Source organism: Halichoerus grypus, chromosome 1 (assembly GCF_964656455.1).
Source record: "Halichoerus grypus chromosome 1, mHalGry1.hap1.1, whole genome shotgun sequence".
Lineage (NCBI taxonomy): Eukaryota > Metazoa > Chordata > Mammalia > Carnivora > Phocidae > Halichoerus > Halichoerus grypus.
Window position 1 is genome coordinate 68716529 of NC_135712.1, and position 19008 is coordinate 68735536.

Sequence of the window (19008 nt, forward strand, 5' to 3'; positions counted from 1 at the left end):
CCAGTCACGGCCCGTGGTCGTAAACGAGCGTCATCACAGACCAAACGCGCCCCGCACACGGACAGACTTTTTCAACAAAGCCCGTGAAGAAGTGTCGCTAACTCCTGAGCTTCTCACGGGTCGCCCGCTGGCAGACGGCAGTGCGGGAGAGAGCGCGGCAGCCGCCCGCACGGTTGCGAGGTGAGCGGAGCCCGAAGCGGAGCGCCGTCCCGCCACCTCCCGGCCTCCCACGGGACAGGAGCCGAGCGTGGCCGCTCAGCCAGGCTGCGCCCGGGGCCCGGCGCGTGGAGCTCCACAGCCAGGTAGCCGCCCGCCCTGACCAAAGGCCACCCTGAGACGCGTCTCCCCCGAACGCGGGGCGCTCCCGACGCGGTCCCGGGCCTGGGCCCATTCCTCCAACTGACTCACGGCGGCTGGCCGAATGGCTTTATTTTTCAAGAGACTCCTCAGGTCGTTCTGAGGCTCAGCATGGGTTAGAAACCACCTGCCTTGGGCTAGAGATGACCGAAGCCTACGGACAGGAAGGGGGTGGGGTGCCTGACCGAAGCCACCCATGGGGTTGTCAAGAATGCAGAGGTGAACATCCCTCCCTTTGGAGAGAAGCCATGACTTGCTCAAGGCCACCACTTCCCGGGGTTACAATGGTGTAGGACTTGTTAAATGAAAAGTCCTTGCCTCCCAAAGGCATCTGGGGCTCAGAAACGGAGTGAGTGGCAAAGAAATAGCCAAGAGCCCAAGGGATTTAGTTACTGAAAGACTGAGGAGTGTCCATCTGGGAGCATAACCTGCCCCCAGGGAAACTTGCCCGCATCAAGGGACAAAGTAACAAGAGAAGTCAATCTCCCGAGTCTTCCCAATGTGTCTGTGTTTGCTGGGGAGTAAGTGGAGAAGCCAGGGGAGCCCCCGGATCAGTGGGAGCAGCCAGTGACCCAGGATTTAGAAAGGCTCATACACTGGCTGGCTGGCCGGGGGAATGAGGAAGACTGGCCTTTAGGCAGTCCTGGTGGCTTTCCTCAGCCAAAGCTTTGGCCTAACCCAGGTCCTAGCTGTCAGGCCCATGCAGCCTGGCGTGTGGCCAGCCATCTGATAAGCAGAGAGCAGCTCTAACTCAGCCACTGGTCTCGCAGGTCCTGCTGGGCACAGGAATGCTATAAAAAGCACTTCAGGAACAACAAGTAAATCTGTTCTGCTACCTTCCTTTCAGAGTCCATTTCCCTGGGGGATCAGAAAAGAATCCAGAGTCTGTCAGGCCCCTGGAATGAGACTTTTTCCTGATTACTGTGGACTTCAACTGATACTCAAGGCTCCCCAGTTCCTGGAAACTTTCCATCTCCCACTCTGAGATTCCAGAGGAAGGTCATGGACATAGCAGCCCTCCCTCCCATCCAGTCTTGTTATTTGAGCCTCACTGGGATGCTCCTGGTTTCCCCGCAGGGCTGTTGGCCTGATCCATGCTTTCAAAAGGGCTGCCCAGCCCCCACCCCAAACCCACCAAACCCGGGGCTGTACAGATGCCAAGTCCACCAGGAGCTCATTGAAACAAAGTGCTGGGCATGGGCACAGGCTACAGGGCCCCAAAGCAGGGGACAAGAGAGGGGGACGCTGTGGGAAGCCCATGATGGGACTCACTAAGTCCTTTGTACTGGGCGTTAGTGCTTGCTGCACGGCTGGCCACTTGCATACTGATTTGTCAAAGTCAGTTCATGAGAAAACCAAAGCCCAGTGGCCGGGCCCACTCAGTCAGCACTGGCTGGTGTTGGGACCAGAGGAGGAAAATTAGGGAAACATTGAAATCACTGGAGAAGAGAATCTCATTGGATTTGACACTTAGAAGGTTTTATTCAAGGAGTATTTCTTTTGTCCTTCACCCCCTGCCACCTCTCCTGCTTCCTGCCTGGAGAGATCTCTTAACCCAGAGAACACAGAAGAGTCACAAAACCATGGCCTCTGGTTGGAAGGGACCATAAAGCCTCTGCCTACCCCCCCTCTCCCCCTACTGCTCCTGCAGGAAGCTTTAGTTCCAAGGGGGTGAGACTCACCTGGCTGCCACTTGAACCCAGCTGTCCCAAGGCTGCACCCACCTACCCCCACCCCCGCCATGGGCCATGTCCTCATCTACAGGCCAGACCCAGAGATACCCGATGACAGTTACACCCTGACTGCTTTTCCTAATCCCTCTTCCCTAGGTAAGTCCCTGAGCCCTTCTGCCTACCTCCTGCCATTCCCTGAATTGTCCACAGACATCCCAAGTCATGGCACTGAAGAAGAACACCCACCTGCCAAATAACAGCCAGATACCTTAGCTTGGCACCTATGTCCTACCCATATGGCCCATGCCTGCCTCAGGCCCCAACCCACTCTCCTCAGCTGCTTCCCACCTGCAAAAGGGCAAAGCTTGTTCACACGTTCAGACTCACCTACTGCTCTGCACATGCTATGCCCACTGATGGGACCTCCCCATCCTCCCTCTCCATGCCTGGAAAACCTCTACTCATGCTCCTCAGCTCAAACAGCACCCCTCTGTGATGCAGGTCCTTTGTCCTTGGGGCTGCTGGGACACCATGCCCAACTTTTATAGCTGCACCCCTCACCCTCTATGGGGCTGACTCATCGCATGTGTATTTCCTCTGCCAGATTTGTCCTTGAGACCAATGTTAGGGGGGAAGAGGAGCAGGCCTGGCTGCTGAAGCCCAACTGTGAGCCCTCTAGAGAAAGCTCAGTCTGGGACAAGGGACAGAAGTTTGCCTTCCTGGCCCAGGGTTAAAAGAATCAGACTGGCCCCAGCTGGGAAAGCAGAAGTGCATCTCCCCTTCAGCAAAAGGGGGGCTGAGGGAGAGCCCCCCTCATTCCCCTGCCAGGGCTGGCTCCATGGGCCTGGGCCTTTGTAGTCCCAGGGCCCCACACTCAGAAGGGCCCCGTGCTCAGTTTAATCCTCTGCTGTTGTCATCTTCAAATTCTGTATTTTTGAACAAGGACCCCAGGGATATTTTGATTTTCCACTGGGTCCTGCAAATTATGCAGCTGATTCTGCCCCCATGCTTCCAGGGCCCTCCAAGAGCTTGCCTCTCGTGGCTGGCATGGCCCTGGCGGGCAGCAGCTTGTCCACTGTGACAAGAGGTTGCTGCCCTGTGCCAGTCTACTTCCATCCAAGAAAACGAGAACTCCACCCCCTGTGCAGTAGAGCCAGGGGCCATGGGACAGCAAGACAACAGTGGAACAACGAGCCACCACGGGAGGCTTCCCTCTGAGCTGAAGGGAGGCTGCTGGCCCACCCGTAGAGAAGAGCTGTCCAGGGCGATCAGCGTGGACGAAGCACCTTTCTTCTGTTTCTATTTCAGCTTCTCTATTAAATCATCCCAATACATCAGAGATTTTTTGTTTTTGTGAAAAAATGCCATTTAAAATCTTTCGGGGGGGGGTGCACCTGGGTGGCTCAGTCAGTTAAGCATCTGCCTTCGGCTTAGGTCATGATCTCGGAGTCCTGGGATCGAGCCCCATGTCAGGCTCCCTGCTCCGCAGCGAGTCTGCTTCTCCCTTTCCTTCTGTGATCTCTCTCACTCCCTCTCAAATAAATAAATAAAATCTTTAAAAAAAATTTTTTTTTTTTAAATAATAAAATCTTTTTTTGTCTTCTGGACAATGTCCCTACTTTCCTGAGCTATTCTAGCAAAAACAAAAATCTGTACACAGGGGTGTCTGTACATAGGTGATAATGATGCCACCTGGGCTTCCTAGAAAGCTTTACTTCCCAAGTGCATGAGGTAGAACAGACTCTGGCATCAGTAGTTTCAGACTGGACTCCAGGTGCTTGCGGCTCAACAGCAGCAGGACTTCCAGCAAGTTTCTCAGGTCCCCCTGGGACCCCAGTCTTTCTCACCTCAAGTGGGGAAGTAACATCTACCTTACAGGTGCTGCAGGAAGCAGAGGGAAGCAGAGGAAGTCCCTCCTGCATGCAGTATAGCCCATCATAAATCCCCATGAAATGGTACACGGGTTATTCCCTCCATGGTAAGGACGACTAGTCAAGTGACCGAGGTCTGAGTTGCAAGTCCACCACTTAGTTGGGGATCTTGGGCAGGTTGTGACACTCCCAAATCTCAGGATGCCCAGCAGCAATAAGTGCAGCACCCCGTTCTCCACCTGAGCCACGGGGTGTGCACACTGAATGAAGTAAGGCGCATAAAGGCACTCAATAAACTACGTTCCCTGTGGGGGGGGCCCCCCCTTCTTTGATACCATACTTTGCTCCGAAATGAACCCTGTGAAACAGACATGAGAGAACAGAATCATAGGCAGCAAGAGGCCAGGGAAAGGTGGTCTAGGGTACCAGCAACACAGCCAGAAAGCCCTGGCTCCACTTTTCTCACCTGTCAACATGAATAACACTACCTTGCTCGTAGGGAAGTGGTGAGGAACACAGAGCTAACTCACTATCTTTCCTAAGGCTAACTGCACCTGCCTCTTGGGTCTATGAGGAACCCCAATATTCTTAAAAGGACTTTCTCGATTTTGCTTAAGGCAGCATCAATTGCCTGAGTTTCTTGCATCCAAAAAGAAATCCAACTTTATGTCATTATTATCAACAAACACCAGTTCCTTTGACCTTCCTGGTTTCCAGACAATTCATCATGATACTTGCTTGTCACTTGTGCTTTGGAAAAAAAAAAAAAAATAGGAGAGAGAACTGAACGCAGAACTCCAGATGCAGTGTGACCCACACAAAGAAGAGTGGGACCATTCTCTCTGGGGTTTCAAAACACTTCTGTTAATGCAACCTCAGTTAGCTTCTTTTCTTTTTTTAAGCAACACTGTTTATTCACATTAAGCCTTTGAGAGTCAGAATCTGCCAGATCCTTTTCTTAAAAACCACTATCAAACCAAATTTCCTCCACCCTGTAAATATTCTGAGCTAAATGCGGGATATCAGTCCTGTGATTTCAACCCAGCTGAATTTTGAAAGTTATTTTAAATCTTGGTTTTCCTGTATTATGAGATAAACTGTGTTCTCCAGTTCTGTGACCTTCTCACATTTGATAAGCAGGTCTTCTGTGAGTTCAACTGCAGCCAGTAGTGAACATGGACAGATGAGAGACATTTGGAACCTCACTCAAGTCTTCCTCCAGCTGACATTAACACTTTTAAGAAGCAAGTTTACTTAGCTACGAATCAGCCTAACTGTGCTATCATCGACTCCCACTATTTATCTTACTCATGAGGATGCCATTAGACATTGTCAAGAACCTTCCTGAAACCCAGGCATCTCGTGTACGCTGGATCCTCTTTGTCACCTCTGTCCCACTGCACCTATTTCTTCAGGTAAAGAGCTCCTCTTTTGGGTGTTTTATGCTTTTCGCTTTCCTGACACACTGCACCAGACATTCCACCCACAGATCTATGGAATTCACTTGTGTGTCCCTTTCTCTGCCTCCTTCCATTTTTTCATAACTGTCTCTTTCAACCCTGTGACCACTGGGCTTTTGTGGTTTTCAAAAAATCATCTGGACTGATGAATCATTACAACAGATCAAGATAACATAAACATATTGCAAAATCTGACAAGTATTAAATATAAAATTTTATCAGAAGTGCCTCTTTAAGGAGATGAAGCTTTCTCCACCCAAAGAGTTCATGTATACATAAAATATTACTTATTGCTAAATAAGACAGGGATTGGTTCTATTCCTATTTTGTATTTGTCTAGATTAAAGCACACCCTCCAAAAAACCTGATTCATATAATTAGGAAGATGGGAATAGAAGGATTTTTGTTACAGCAACGTCACCTTACCCTAGGGGCGCCTTCTGAGTTAAATGCCACAAATAATCATTTTTCACTTTTAATGATGTATCATCTGACAACTTGATTAGGCCCTCTTTCCCTTTTTTTAAACAAAAGCAACTTGGAAGAAACAGGTCTTAGATAAAGATTTATTACTTAGTCATTAGAGTCCCTCACTTTCTCAACATTGATACCATATTTCGAATTGTCCCTTTGTCAGGGCAAGGCGCCACTGTAAGATTTAAAACGGGGCGGCGGGGGGGGGGGGTTTACGCCTGTGTGTCGCAAATGGGTGAAGGGCAGCCGTGACAGGGAAGGAGGGAGAGGATCGAGCATGGCATGTGGGAAAGCCCCAAAAGGCCATGCTGAGGGACAACCCGCCATGCAGCTCTACCTACGTCTCTCTGAGCTGTTTCCCTAGAGTCCAGGGTGTAAGTCTGCTGATACCCACCTTGGCCATCATTAGTGTCTAATGCCCCAAAGATATGGTCATCTATTTTCAAGGTCCCTATAAATTTTTTGGCTTCAGTCAGATTCTTTCATGTGTGGAAGGGAACTTTCTCTCACTGCCTTTCTATATTCTGAGCAGTGGAACAGTCAACGCAACAGGGAAAGGATCCGTGGCCTGCGTCTAGCAGCAGGAAGCTCTGGAAGACGTGTGCACAGCTCTCCATCACCGCTCTGCCTGCCTCTGTGCCCGTGTGTCTTCTGTTTCCACCACCCATGTAAGTCCCTGGTTTGGCACACCAGTACACACCTTTACATACAGTGTTTCTTCCCCATCGTTATTTATAGCCACTTAATCCACACAAAGCTTCAGTGCCCCCCACTGCTGTGGAGTTACCCACCCCATCAGATCAAATCAGAAGAAGTGGATGGCTTTCTTCATATTTTGCAGAAGGGAAAAGCGAGGGTCAGATTATCCAAGGCACAGAGCAAGCTGTCGAAGACTAGGAATGAAGGCCAGTTTTCTTAGATTCCTACCATACTCTCCCACCTAATTTCATGCCTGTCAAATGAAGAAAATAATGTTTTAAAATGCCAAGGGCACAATGTCAACTTGAGGAAGCCTCATGCGGCAATGCACTGAGTGCTGTCTCCTGACTGAAGCTTTCTACCAAGTCCATCTGGCACCCCAAAGACACAGCACAGAGCAGGCGTCCCCTCATGATGCGGAGCTGGAGGACAGAATATAAACCCCTAAAACCCAGAAGCCAAAGAATGATGACCAACGCTAACAGGTATAATTGGGGGTGAGAACTTACCGTGTCCCCAATCTTCAGGCCTTCACACTTCCTCTGGCCAGGGTAGGACACACCATCCTGGCAGGTAGCAGTGAAGAAGAGATTAAGATCCTCAGGCTGATCCCAGACGGACACCTCCACTTTAGACCGGATGCTCTGAACAGAGAGAGAAGACGAAGCCAGAACCGTTTAGTACAGGTTGCAGTGGAGATGTTCACCATCAGTGAGGTTGACAAGGGTCCACCTGCCATATGGTAACTATCTGCTTCCAGGGGGTGATGCTCTGTCCCTGCTCGCCATTCCAGTGTCACCTCTCACCCCACTCAGCTTTGGACATGCAGCTCCTCAAATCTTGCCACGTGCCCCCTTACATGGGCCCGGGACAGTGTTCCCTTAGTCAATGGCTCTTCTCTCGTCTCTTCCCCTGGCTAGCATCTTGTCAACCTTCAAAACCAGTTCAGCAAAACCATTTCTCCTGGAATGCACCCTGCCAATCCTCACACTCACACCCACCCTCCATCAGATGAGGACCACATTCGCTGAGTTTTGAACCACATTCTGAAAGAATAATATCTTACATGGGAATTATGTTCTTAAGATGGTGAATGAAATAAAAATCAAGCCAAAGTTACCCATCAGAATAGAAAAAATAAAAGACCAAAAATATCAAGTGTTGGGAAGGATGGGTGGAGCAACTGGGGCCCTCATCCTGCTGTGTGAATTGGTACAAGCTTTGACAAAACCATTAGGCAACATCTACTAATGCTTGGACCAACCTTGGACCTAGTAATTCACTGTAGGATTATACCCAACAGAGATGCATACTGACCAGAGACATGTATGAGAACGTTTACAGCAACACTGTCCATAGTAGCTAGAAACCAAAACCACCCAAATGCCTGTCAACGGTAGAACAGACTTTTAACAAAACAATTATGGTGTGTTCACATAGAATACCATACAGTAACAATTAATGAAGTATGACATTCCATGACATAGATGAATCTTATAACACTGCCTGAAAGAAGCCAGACACAAATAGCATACATACTGTATGATTCTATTCATATGAAATTTAAAAGGAGGCAAAATTAATGGTTACCCTTGGAGGGATAAACAATGGAAGAGGGCACAATAGGTGGTTCTGGGTGTTAGTAATATTGTTTTTGGATCTGGGTGCTGGATACTATTTAGTTTGTGAGGAGTTTGTGCAAATTTCGCAGAAGCACGCCTGTTAAGTTGAAAAACTTGCCACTAAAAATCTCTAAGGAGGACGTACTTTGGGACTCGGGCCCAATGAACTGGCTTGTGTCTAGGGGCCACATCTTACAAAAAATAAATGTTTATACACTAAGTACATTCAGTATGGCAGGATGCACACACTCTAAGAGACACACGGATACATGGACCCCAAGATCAACGGATGACCCTTGAGGCCCGCACCCTCCTTTCTCAGGTGTACTTCAGGGAACATGAACAGATGGCTGGCAGGACTGCCTCTTGCTCTTCTGGGGTTCTTTTCTTTGTTTTTGTTTTGTTTTATTTTTTCCCTTTTTTGCTGAGCCTGTAGTGCTAAACTTGAATAAGTTAAATATGCAGTTTTCCTAACAAATTAATAGCTTGTTGAAAATACTCCCTGCAAAAAATAGTCTCCCCCTTTGCAACAAATTGTCCAAGTGCTTCTGCAACTCTAAAAATACGCTCTCTCTTAAATCCACTTCCTCTTGTGTCAGCCTCAACTGGCAGAGAGTTGTGTGAGCATCTTTCAACATACACAGCACTCTCCTGCTGAACACAGTTCTTTACCGAGCTCCTTTCCCCACTGAGCTGTGAGTTCCCAGAGCCCTATCATATTTCTCCCTAGGATTGAACACAAGCTTCTGTTGAATGAATGGATGGATGTTTTAATGGCAGCTATGCTCAGGGGTTCAGACCTAGTGGAAAAAACTTAAAATTATTTTTGAAAGGTCATAATTTTTTTTTATTCCTTATATTGTGCCTTTTATTCCTGTAACTTATTCATTCCATAACTAAAAGCTGTATCTCTCTCTCCCTTTCACCCTTTTTGCCCAATCCCCCCTGCTCCTCCCCCCTGGCAACCATCAGTTTGTTCTCTTTATTTATAGGTCTGATTCGCTTTTTGTTTCTTTCTTTCTTTTTTTTTTTTTTAAGATACCACTTATGAGTAGAATCATATGGTATTTGTGTTTCTCAGTCTAACTTATTTGACTTAGCACAATACCCTCTAGGTCCATCCACGTTGTCACAAACGGCACAATATCTTTTTTATGACTGCGTAATAGTCCATCGTGTATACACACCACATCTACCTTATCCACTGTCTACTTAGGCTGCTTCCATATCTTGGCTTTTGTACATAATGCTGCAATAAACATAGGGGTGCCTGTATCTTTCTGAATTAGTGTTTTCATTTTCTTTGGGTAAATACCCAATAGTGGAATACTTGGATCATATGGTATTTCTATTTTTAATTTTTTTGAGGAACTTCCGTACTGTGTTCCACAGTGGCTGCACCAGCTTGCATTCCCACCAGCAGTGCATGAGGGTTCCCCTTTCTCCACAACCTCACCAACACTTGCTATTCCTTGTCACTTTGATTTTAGCCATTCTGACAGGTGTGAGGTGATATCTCATTGTGGCTTTGATTTGTATTTCCCTGAAGATTAGTTATGTCGGGCATCTTTTCATATGTCTATTGGCTATTTGTATGTCTTCTTCATAAAAATGTCTATTGGGGCGCCTGGGTGGCTCAGACGGTTAAGCGTCTGCCTTCGGCTCGGGTCATGATCCCAGGATCCTGGGATCGAGCTCCCTGCTCATCAGGGAGCCTGCTTCTCCCTCTCCCTCTGCCTGCCACTCCCCCTGCCTGTACTCTCTCTCTCTTTCAAAATAAATAAAATCTTTAAAAAAAATGTCTATTTAAAGTCCTCTGCCCATTTTTTGATCAGATTGTTTTTTGGTATTGAGTTATATAAATTTTTTTTTTTTAAGATTTTCTTTTTAAGTAATCTCTACACCTACAGGGCTCAAACTCATGACCCTAAGATTAAGAGTCACATGCTCCACCAACTGAACCAGCCAGGCACCCTGAGTTATATAAATTCTTTCTATATTTTGAATATTAACCCTGTATTTGGATACATACATTTGCAAATATCTTCTCCCATTCAGTGGGTTGTCTTTTTGTTTTGTTGATGGTTTCCTTTGTTGTGCAGAAGCTTTTTATTTTGATATAGCCCCAATAGTTTATGTTTGCTTTTCTTTCCCTTGCTTTAGGAGACACATCTAGAAAAATGTTGCTAGGGCTGATGTCAGAGAATTTATCGCCTGTGCTCTCTTCTAGAATTTGTATGGTTTCAGGTCTCACGTTCAGGTCTTTAATCCATTTTGAGTTTATTTATTTTTGTGCATATGTTAGAAAGTGTTCCAACTTCATTCTTTTGCACGTGGCAATCCAGTCTCCCCAGCACCGTTTATTGAAGACAGACTTTATTTTCTCCATTGTATGTTCTTGCCTACTTTATCATAGATAATTGACCATATAATTGTGGCTTTATTTCTGGAGTCCCTTTTCTGTTCCACTGATCTATGTGTCTATTTTTGTGCCAGTACCATACTATTTTGATTACTACCAATTTATACTCTAAGACAAAGTCAATTTAAAATATACATATTTTCTAATTGTGAATAACTATGAGAATGAGGTAAATCAGTATATCAAAAAAGGGCTAGGTAGATTGGAGCTATGTAAAAAATTACTTAGGATCAGTCACATAAAACATGAGGTCCTGTGGCTTGCCAACAAGACATTGGGAGGAAACACTAGTGCTCCCTCCCCATGAAGATCTGCTGGAGCTGCCACCTGGAAGCATTAATGGGGGAGAAAGAGCACTGGGGACTGGGACTCCTATTGAATGAACTGGTAACTGTAATGGGTGGAAATCAAATCTGTGCTTCATTCTGGCCGTAAGACCCCAAAGCCTTGTGTTGTGATCTGAAGTTTGTGTTATTCCTACTCCCCATAGGAATCAGAAACTCTTAAGATGTTGGGGGCAGGGGATAGGAATTGTGGAGATTATTCAGTTCAAACCTGTCAGTTTATGGAAGTGGGAACTGAGGCCAAAGAAAAGGTATCATCCAGGGTCATTCAGCTGCTAAAAGCAGGCAGGACAGAACCAGGCCTTCTCCCTGCAGTGTTCCGACCTTAGAACGTACCAATGGTCAGGTTGCATTCTGGTCATAAGGGTCTATCACCTGTAAAAGACTACGGGATCCCAGAGGGCAGGACTGTGTTCTGTTTACTGTTTTTCTTTTTTTCCCCCAAGATATAGATGATGTCTGCCACACATTAGGCCATTGGTATATATTTGCTGAACAAATGAATGAATACATGGAATGGAACATAAAATATAGTAGAGGATCAAAGCTACAGGCAATGCAGTTCTTATGCATGAAGACTTACATATGACTCCTGAAATTCACTTAACTCCTACCAGATCTGCCCCTGAAGATGTTTCCTTACTCCTCATCCTAGGACAAGGAGACAATGTCAAGGATGTCAGAAGTTTAAAGGCTCTTAACATCCTCAAGCAGGCTAGGTCACATCTGCAGTTGCTTTAAGTCAGGCCAGCTGTGGAGTGGCTGGGCGCAGACTGGACGGCAACAACGAAAAGAGGAACACGTGCTCCGCTAGGAGACACATCTACCAAAGCCTCTCCTACTACCCTCCACATGCCAGGCTAGCGGTTTCCAGCTCCTTCGGTTCTTCCCCAATTTGAAAAGAGCGCCCCCGTGATTGTGAGCCCTACTCCCCTTTCTCAGTGTGACGTAATGCTGGTGCTGTGTGTGTGCACCCAGAGCCTCCCTGTGGGCTCTGGAAGAGAACCTCTCCCCAGCACAGCCAGCTCCACATTGCTCAACCCTCTTGGGAGGACTTGGTGAGCTCTCACAACGAAGAATTTGGCACAGCAAGCCAAAATACATAAATCAAAGCCCAGAGTTGAAGATTTCACACTCTGAAAGCTGTCTACAACAGACTCGAGTCTGCAAGACATGGATTTAAACATACCCTTCCCATCTTGCTCCCTCCTCAGCCTGGCTAAATCCCACAGCTGTTTCATCTGTTACATGCGCTTCAACCAAAATCTCCTCAGAATGTCCCCACAGATGGTTGGCCAGCTCTCTAGGGGAGGTCACAGTCAACACCCAAACTTAGTCATCTGCTGCATGACTCATATGGAATCCACCACAAAACACCGAGACGGTAAGGTAACACAGAGGAAAGCAAACAGTCCGGTCACAGCTGGGCTCACACCCAGGCCAGGGAGAGGAGCAGGTGAAAGGAAAACCAGAGCTAAGTGCGCTAAGTGCATGTGCACACACACACGCCCTCGCGGCCCAGCCCCGGCCTTGGAGTCTGTCAGAAATGACCGCGACCTATGAAACAGGAACTAGTCAATGCTGAGCACCAACAGGCACCAACACGGCTTCCACCAACTCGACTTGTCTCCAGACACCCAGCTGTCTCACATTTGTGTAGTTAGTAGCTTTAAAATCCCCACTGAAGGGAGGGGGCGGGAGTAGCGAACTCCCAACGATCCCAACTCTTTGAGCTGATACACATGTTCAATATCTTGGTGGTGGTGATGGTTTCAAAAATGTGTACCTGTGTCGAAACTTGTCAGATTTTACACTTTAAATCTGTACAGTTTATTTTGTTCACGATCTCAATAATACTCCTTTAAAATACTTCCACTGAATTTGAATAGTCACTGTGGATAGCATTCCAGAATCAGCCATGTTAAGAGTTGAGTTTCAAATGTTCATTCATAAGTCGTATGTCTCACTTCCTAACACGTTCTTTCATAGGAGCCAGCTGAGCTCAGAGTTAAGCTATGGTCCTGGACTCTTAGAGTTCATCACAGGTGAAATGCAGCTCCTGCCTGGAAAAGATCATTTTCTCTACTCATCCAGACCCCAACTCCTCAGCAGCAGACAGGGCTCTCCGTTCCTCTCCTAACCTCCACCGTCCACACAGAGCATGTTCCCCAGGTCCCTGGATTTTCATTAAGAAAATGAATTTAGATGTAATAAACCTGCTCAGGGCCACTGCAACATATCTCAGAGAAAGGCATTTACGAGCTCTCACACAGGGAACCAACAATAATGCCTTGTGCTCCCTGGTTTTCAGCCGTCCCACACATAAATGTCAGAGTGTAGAACCACTCAGCCCCACAAAGCACCATTTTCCCACCCAGCCGGTCATTATGCCCTCCTTGATTAAAGCCATGGGAGCAGAGAGCCTAGGCCTTCAGCAGGAAGTGCTCTCGGGGGAGCCCCCAAGGTAGGTCAGCCAGCCTCCCAACAGGATCTGAACTCAGGAGCTACTTAAGGATGGAAATGCTGGGGAAGGGGCTCCTCCCCAGAAACCTAGGAGAGATCCTCACCCCACCCTAGAGCCCAAGATGGGCTTATTCTTCAGCCATTTCTTTTCCAAAGGCCCTGGCTTGGCAAAAGGCAAACTACAGTCACACACACACACACACACACACACACACATGCACGCACACACACCCCACAGTGACAAAAGGTCCAACAGCAGCCCCTCTCCTTTCCTTACCCAGGGGTCTCTCAGCCCCTGCACCCCCAGAGGGATGGGGAGAGCAGCACCAGGGGGTTCTCTTACTCTGACCCCTCTAGTCCAGTGTCCAGAGCTTGAGGCCAAAGAGGTTCACAGTAAGGAGTGGCCCTCAGAAAGGGGGCGACATTAGCAGGCCTGGGCCCCCTCCCTCACACACACACTCTTCTAAGACACTCTCTTGGTAGGTTATGTTTCCACCCAACGTGGAAATGTGAAAACCACCAAAGATAAGGTGAACCCGGAAACCCTGGCCTGCTGGGTCTGGTGAAGACTTAAAAATCAGAGAACAGAAAAGAGGATGTCAGTATGTGGGGAATGGGGTAAGAGATGGGGAAGGAAGTCTTTGGTTTCTCTCAATAGGAAGTTCCAGGAATGAGGAAGGATTGGAGCATTCGTGAGAAGAAGAGGACCTTTAACTGCACTAGAAGGTGGGGGCGGTTAGAGGACAGAAAACTATCCACAAATCCTCACTGCCTGGACGCTCAACCTTCAGGAGACCAAGTGAGGGCTCTGGGGTCCCCCAGTGGCAAGGACAGTACCTCTGGTTCCTGGTCAGCTGAGCAGTATTTTATAACTCAAAACAGGACTGCACCAGTAGGTTGACAAAGTCAACACTGGAGAGGCAGAGCTCCAAATACTCATTTGTGTATCAGTCACGGTTGGGAAAGTAAGATGGTTTTTCTACCACACGTGTGGTGCCAATAGTGGATAATGAGGTTCCCAGAGGTTAGCCCACAAATGTCTATTCTACATAAGTTTAGGACTAATAGTGCTACTTAAAGTATATTTACTTTATGCATAACTTTGTTTTAACAGGAAGATGCACTCTGAATTCCAATTTGGGAATTCCCTGGCCCCACGAGGGGCTGGGTGGACACTGAAGGCTGCAGCCCTAGTGGGGCTTAGCAGGGAGGGGGGGCTGAGGGTACGGACTTGCCAGCACAAGAAACTGGGCTTGCCATTCTCCTGAGAAAAGTAGGTCTGAATCAAGTACTTCACGGGTCCACAGAACTGAGGGAAAGGAGGATAGGAAGGAGAGAGGTTTGGGAATCATGGAGCTGGGCTCGGCCTGAGGAAAGGACAGCTAAAGCACGTCTGGGAGTGCCCCACTTACTACTCACAGAGAGCCCAGTCAGTGTGACAAGTTACAGAGCAGAGAACTCACCAGGCCCTCACAGCCTCCCTCTGAAAGGCCCTGATTACAATCAGACCTAAGTGGGCAGGCAAAAGACCTTTTGCTTCTTCTCGGATCCTTATATTCCATTTTAGTCCGCAGCTTGATGCGGAGCTTTAAGGCCTGGGGAATGTTGACTGTCCTGCCCACTGGGAGGCGAGGTCAGCGTGCATGCTTCTCACTTCCTGCCAACACACAGGCAGGATCACCTCGGCAACAGGGCAGGTGCAGAGAACCCGTGCCCACCCAAGCACGGTGCTCCAATGGGCCCAGGCTATCACGAAGTCAGAACCCAAGCATGTCCAGGGGCCACTGGCCTGAGTCTGACTGAGCCATTTGCTGATCACTGGGTTCAACTTTTGATGAGAGTCAAGGGGGCAGAGGCAAGGGGAGAGGATGCATCAAGTCGGCTGGCCTTCTCCACCCCAAACCTGAGTGAAGGAGGAAGGCATCAAACTCAAGAGACAGGCAGCAAAGGGGCGCCTGGGTGGCTCAGTTGATTAAGTGTCTGCCTTTGGCTCAGGTCATGATCCCAGGGTCCTGGGATCCAGCCCTGCATCGGGCTCCCCGCTCAGTAGGGAGTCTGCTTCTCCCTCTGCCCCTCCCCCAGCTCCTGCTCTCTCTCTCTCTCTCTCTCTCAAATAAATAAGATCTTTAAAAAAAGAGAGAGAGAGAGACAGGCAAAGAAAGCAGAGCCACACACACCAGCATAATTCACTGCCACCTGCACGCACATCAGCTCCTGGGGCCTTGGCGGGAGAGGGTGGGGCGGAGGGGGCAGTGGGAAGAAACTGCTGACTTACATTGTACGCATTGATAATCAGCTGAATGATATTTTTGGAGTCTCCGTGTAAAATCTCCACTGTTGTTCCAGGTATCAGGGCTGTGAAATTCTTGAAAAGAAAAAGAAAGGAAGAAGAAATGTAAGCCAGTTTTGCCCTCCTATACTGACTGCTCTCCTGAGCTAGACCAGTAAGGACCCCGCAGCACCACACTCTCTCACACCATAAACTGGAGGAGACACCACCAGGTGAAGCGAGAAGAACCGGCTCTGGGGAACGGAGCTGCCACAGCACGCTGGGACATAGCGACCTCTGAAGGTCTGAGTGCACAGGGCCTGGCAAGATCTGCTCCTGAAGTAGAATGTCCTGCTCCTTCCAGGAGACTCCTCCCCTCTGACATGCAACAGACAACTCTCTGAAATTCCATCCTCCTCTACGGGCAACATAGTCTCGATATTCTTGCCATCTTTTCTCAAGTCTACATAGATCTGTATTCCCAAGTTCAGCTCAAGGACGCCCTCAATATCTTCAGCAGGAGCAAAAGGGGAAGCTTTTCCAAGAGTCTCAACTATGGCCTCTTCCCTGAATAGGGAACTGAGATGTGAATGGTGGTTTCCCAGGGACAGCTGGGTATCTCGGGGTGAAATCCCGTGGCACAGCAGGCAGCCTTGAAGTGGTTGCCTTTCCTCTTTCATTTGTCCTAACGCCTGAGTAGGTCACGTATTAAAGTGCCAGAGACCTCTAGAAACTCCCACTGCCCTCAGCCTGTCCTGGACCGCATGGGCCGACTCCCTGAGCAAGGTGTCCTTGGTTCTCAGCAAGAACGGCTTAGGCCACAGTGGATCGCTTCTGTCTTGAAGTGTCTGGAAGCATACCCAGTCTAGTCTGTGCAATCGATCCTTCTAGAAATGTTCCTTGTAAACAGACAGGTTTTGTCCTGCTATCTTCCACTGCACAAAACAAGAAAAACAATCCTCTTCCCTTGTTTTCATCTTCTAAAATTGATTCGGACTAGAAGAAGAGAAAGAGCTCAAGTAGATGTAAGTGGCATTTTATCAGTGATAATCTCAGGCAGAAGCAAGAGAAAACCACAGTCAGAGGTTCTTCTGTGGATATTTAAGAACAGTCTGGAGACGGGACAGGGGCTGGCAGTCCGAGGGGCGGGCAGGGCTGGGGAGGTATTGCTGATTCAGTTCTCATAACTTCTCAAGGCAAAGGAAGTCAGAGGGGAGCTGGGTTTTACATCTAGCTTACATGAACACTCCCTGAGCAACTAGGAGACTTCTGGTTCAAAATGTGACTTGCCTGTGGTTGTGAGAAAGAACACATTCACGAGGGGAGCTTATAATGACGGTCCAGAGGCTGACCCGGGAAAAGTCTCTTAGACAGAATAGATTCATACACAGACTGCTCTATTCATTCAAGACATCTGTTGCTTTCTTTGGGAATTCCTGTCTCAGACTAAGCCCCTGGTCTGCTCTACTCTTTGAGGAAGGCATAAAACTCCGAATACTGGAGTGAGTAATGTAGCCTGCTTCGATGCCTGAATTTTCTTCCTGTATGCTTTTATTTTATATTGTTCTTCCCTATTACATTGGATATCCATTTCATCACCTTAAAAATGGGACCTCATAGTATTTCCAAAGTTTTTCTCAGGATCAGACTAGACACCATATGTTTACATTGCTTATAAAGGCATGCACTGCTGGGTGAATGCTAATAGCTTCTTCAATACTATTATTTCCCACTAGATCAAGACAGGGCTATATTCCACCCCTCTGGATCTCCTCCCACATAGAGCAAGGCTGTTAACATTCCTCACCCCACCTCCCCACATTCTAATCTCCTATTCACCTTGGGGTCATCATGGGCCCCAGAATCAGGCCACCAGCCTCCCTCATTCCCTCCAGGCATACCTTGTAGAGCATATAATGGCTTTTTGTCACTGCAAAGATGAGATTGATGTTGTTCTCTGCCAATTTCTCTCCAAGCAAGGCAAGGGATGGATAGTCCTAGGGCCAAGGCAAAAAAAGGTCAAGGCTGTAACATTTCTAATAGGCTGAGATAGCAGCCCCCAGCTCCAACATGCACTCAGGAACTCATCACTTGCTGGGAAAAACATCTTCCCCTGGCCACCCTTAATAACCAAGCCCCATCTGCAGCTTCAACTTGGGGAAATATGCAGAGATCTCCAGGAAAGGACCCTTTGGCACCTCCCAAACTAGATGCATTCCCTCCACCCCCTCCCAAGCCAGAATGGAGATATGATGAGTAGGAGATTCCCACACCTGATCTGTGCCTCCTCTATCCTTCCAGCAGGGATGGGGCAGAGAGGAGAGGCCCCCCAGAGTCCAGCCACCATACCCTACCATCTACAATCAGCACCTGTTCGTTATCTTTCCTCTCTTCCCTAAGACCTCTCCTCCCTATCTCCTTGCCCTATTTACCTGCTCCCAAGCCCAACAACTGGGCCTGTCGATGTCCCTCACAGGTCTTGCTCACAACTCAGAATGGGCAGGAAGAGGCTGCTGACCTCTGGATTAAAAGCTGGGATGTAGTGGGGGAGGGGGGCCAAGCAGGAGGGGAGGGTGGAGGCTGAGAGGCAGTCTAATAATGTCCTGAAGGATTTTTAGGGCTAATGATGGGTACAGAGGTCCTCATCAGCTCTACAGTTATCAAGTTTCATAGTTATGAGTCCATTTTCCAGACTCCATTATTCTTGGATAGTATGTAAGGCTTGAAACTGGAGAAAATGGGCTTGCCCAGCAAAAAAAAAAAAAAAAAAAAAAAATTATAAAATACTACTCTCTAGCCAGACACCAGAATGGATTTGGGAAGGAAAAGTTTTTGTTTTTTTTTTTTTTATTGCACAGTAAGTGTGACAAGATCTTGATAATTGTTGCATCTAGGCGATAGATATATAGGAGTTCATTTCACTGGTCTATTATTATACATGTTTGAAATTTTACATAAATTGTTTTAAATGACATGGTCATGGTCATAGACTATTGACAGTGGAAGGTCCTTGGGGCCTCTCATTCTGGGCAGGACACCTGCAGCCATAATCCTGACACCAACAGAACTCAGTGCCTCTGGGAGCTCATTTCTAGAAGTCACAAAGTTTTATCTTCACTTGTTTTTCCCTATATAACTTCTGTCCCAGTTTGATCTCTGCAGGAGCACAGTCCCTGCCCTCCTGTAAGATCACCTCCCCCTCTGAGATGTATCCTGTCTGCCCTGGTCACCTCCTTCCTTAACTAGCTTGCATTTAAGTGCACAATGGCAGAAAGATGAACCAGCTACAGAAATTTGTGAGAAATGTTCTAAGTTAATAAGGAGTTCTGGAAGCCCAGCTTGGGGAGATGGAAT

General features: G+C 47.7%; 1 protein-coding gene across 3 annotated transcripts in view; it reads right to left on the reverse strand.

Moving 5' to 3' along the window:
• Positions 1-19008, reverse strand: part of ITGB5 (integrin subunit beta 5) — a 113557-nt gene that overhangs the window by 31408 nt on the left and 63141 nt on the right. For all 3 annotated transcript variants that reach the window (XM_078066918.1, XM_036071649.2, XM_036071650.2), the window contains exons 7-9: positions 17556-17651; positions 15661-15750; positions 7044-7178 (exon numbers count right to left, since the gene is read on the reverse strand). In XM_078066918.1, coding sequence (XP_077923044.1) covers positions 7044-7178; positions 15661-15750; positions 17556-17651 — 321 coding nt within the window. The remainder of the gene's footprint in view (positions 1-7043; positions 7179-15660; positions 15751-17555; positions 17652-19008) is intronic.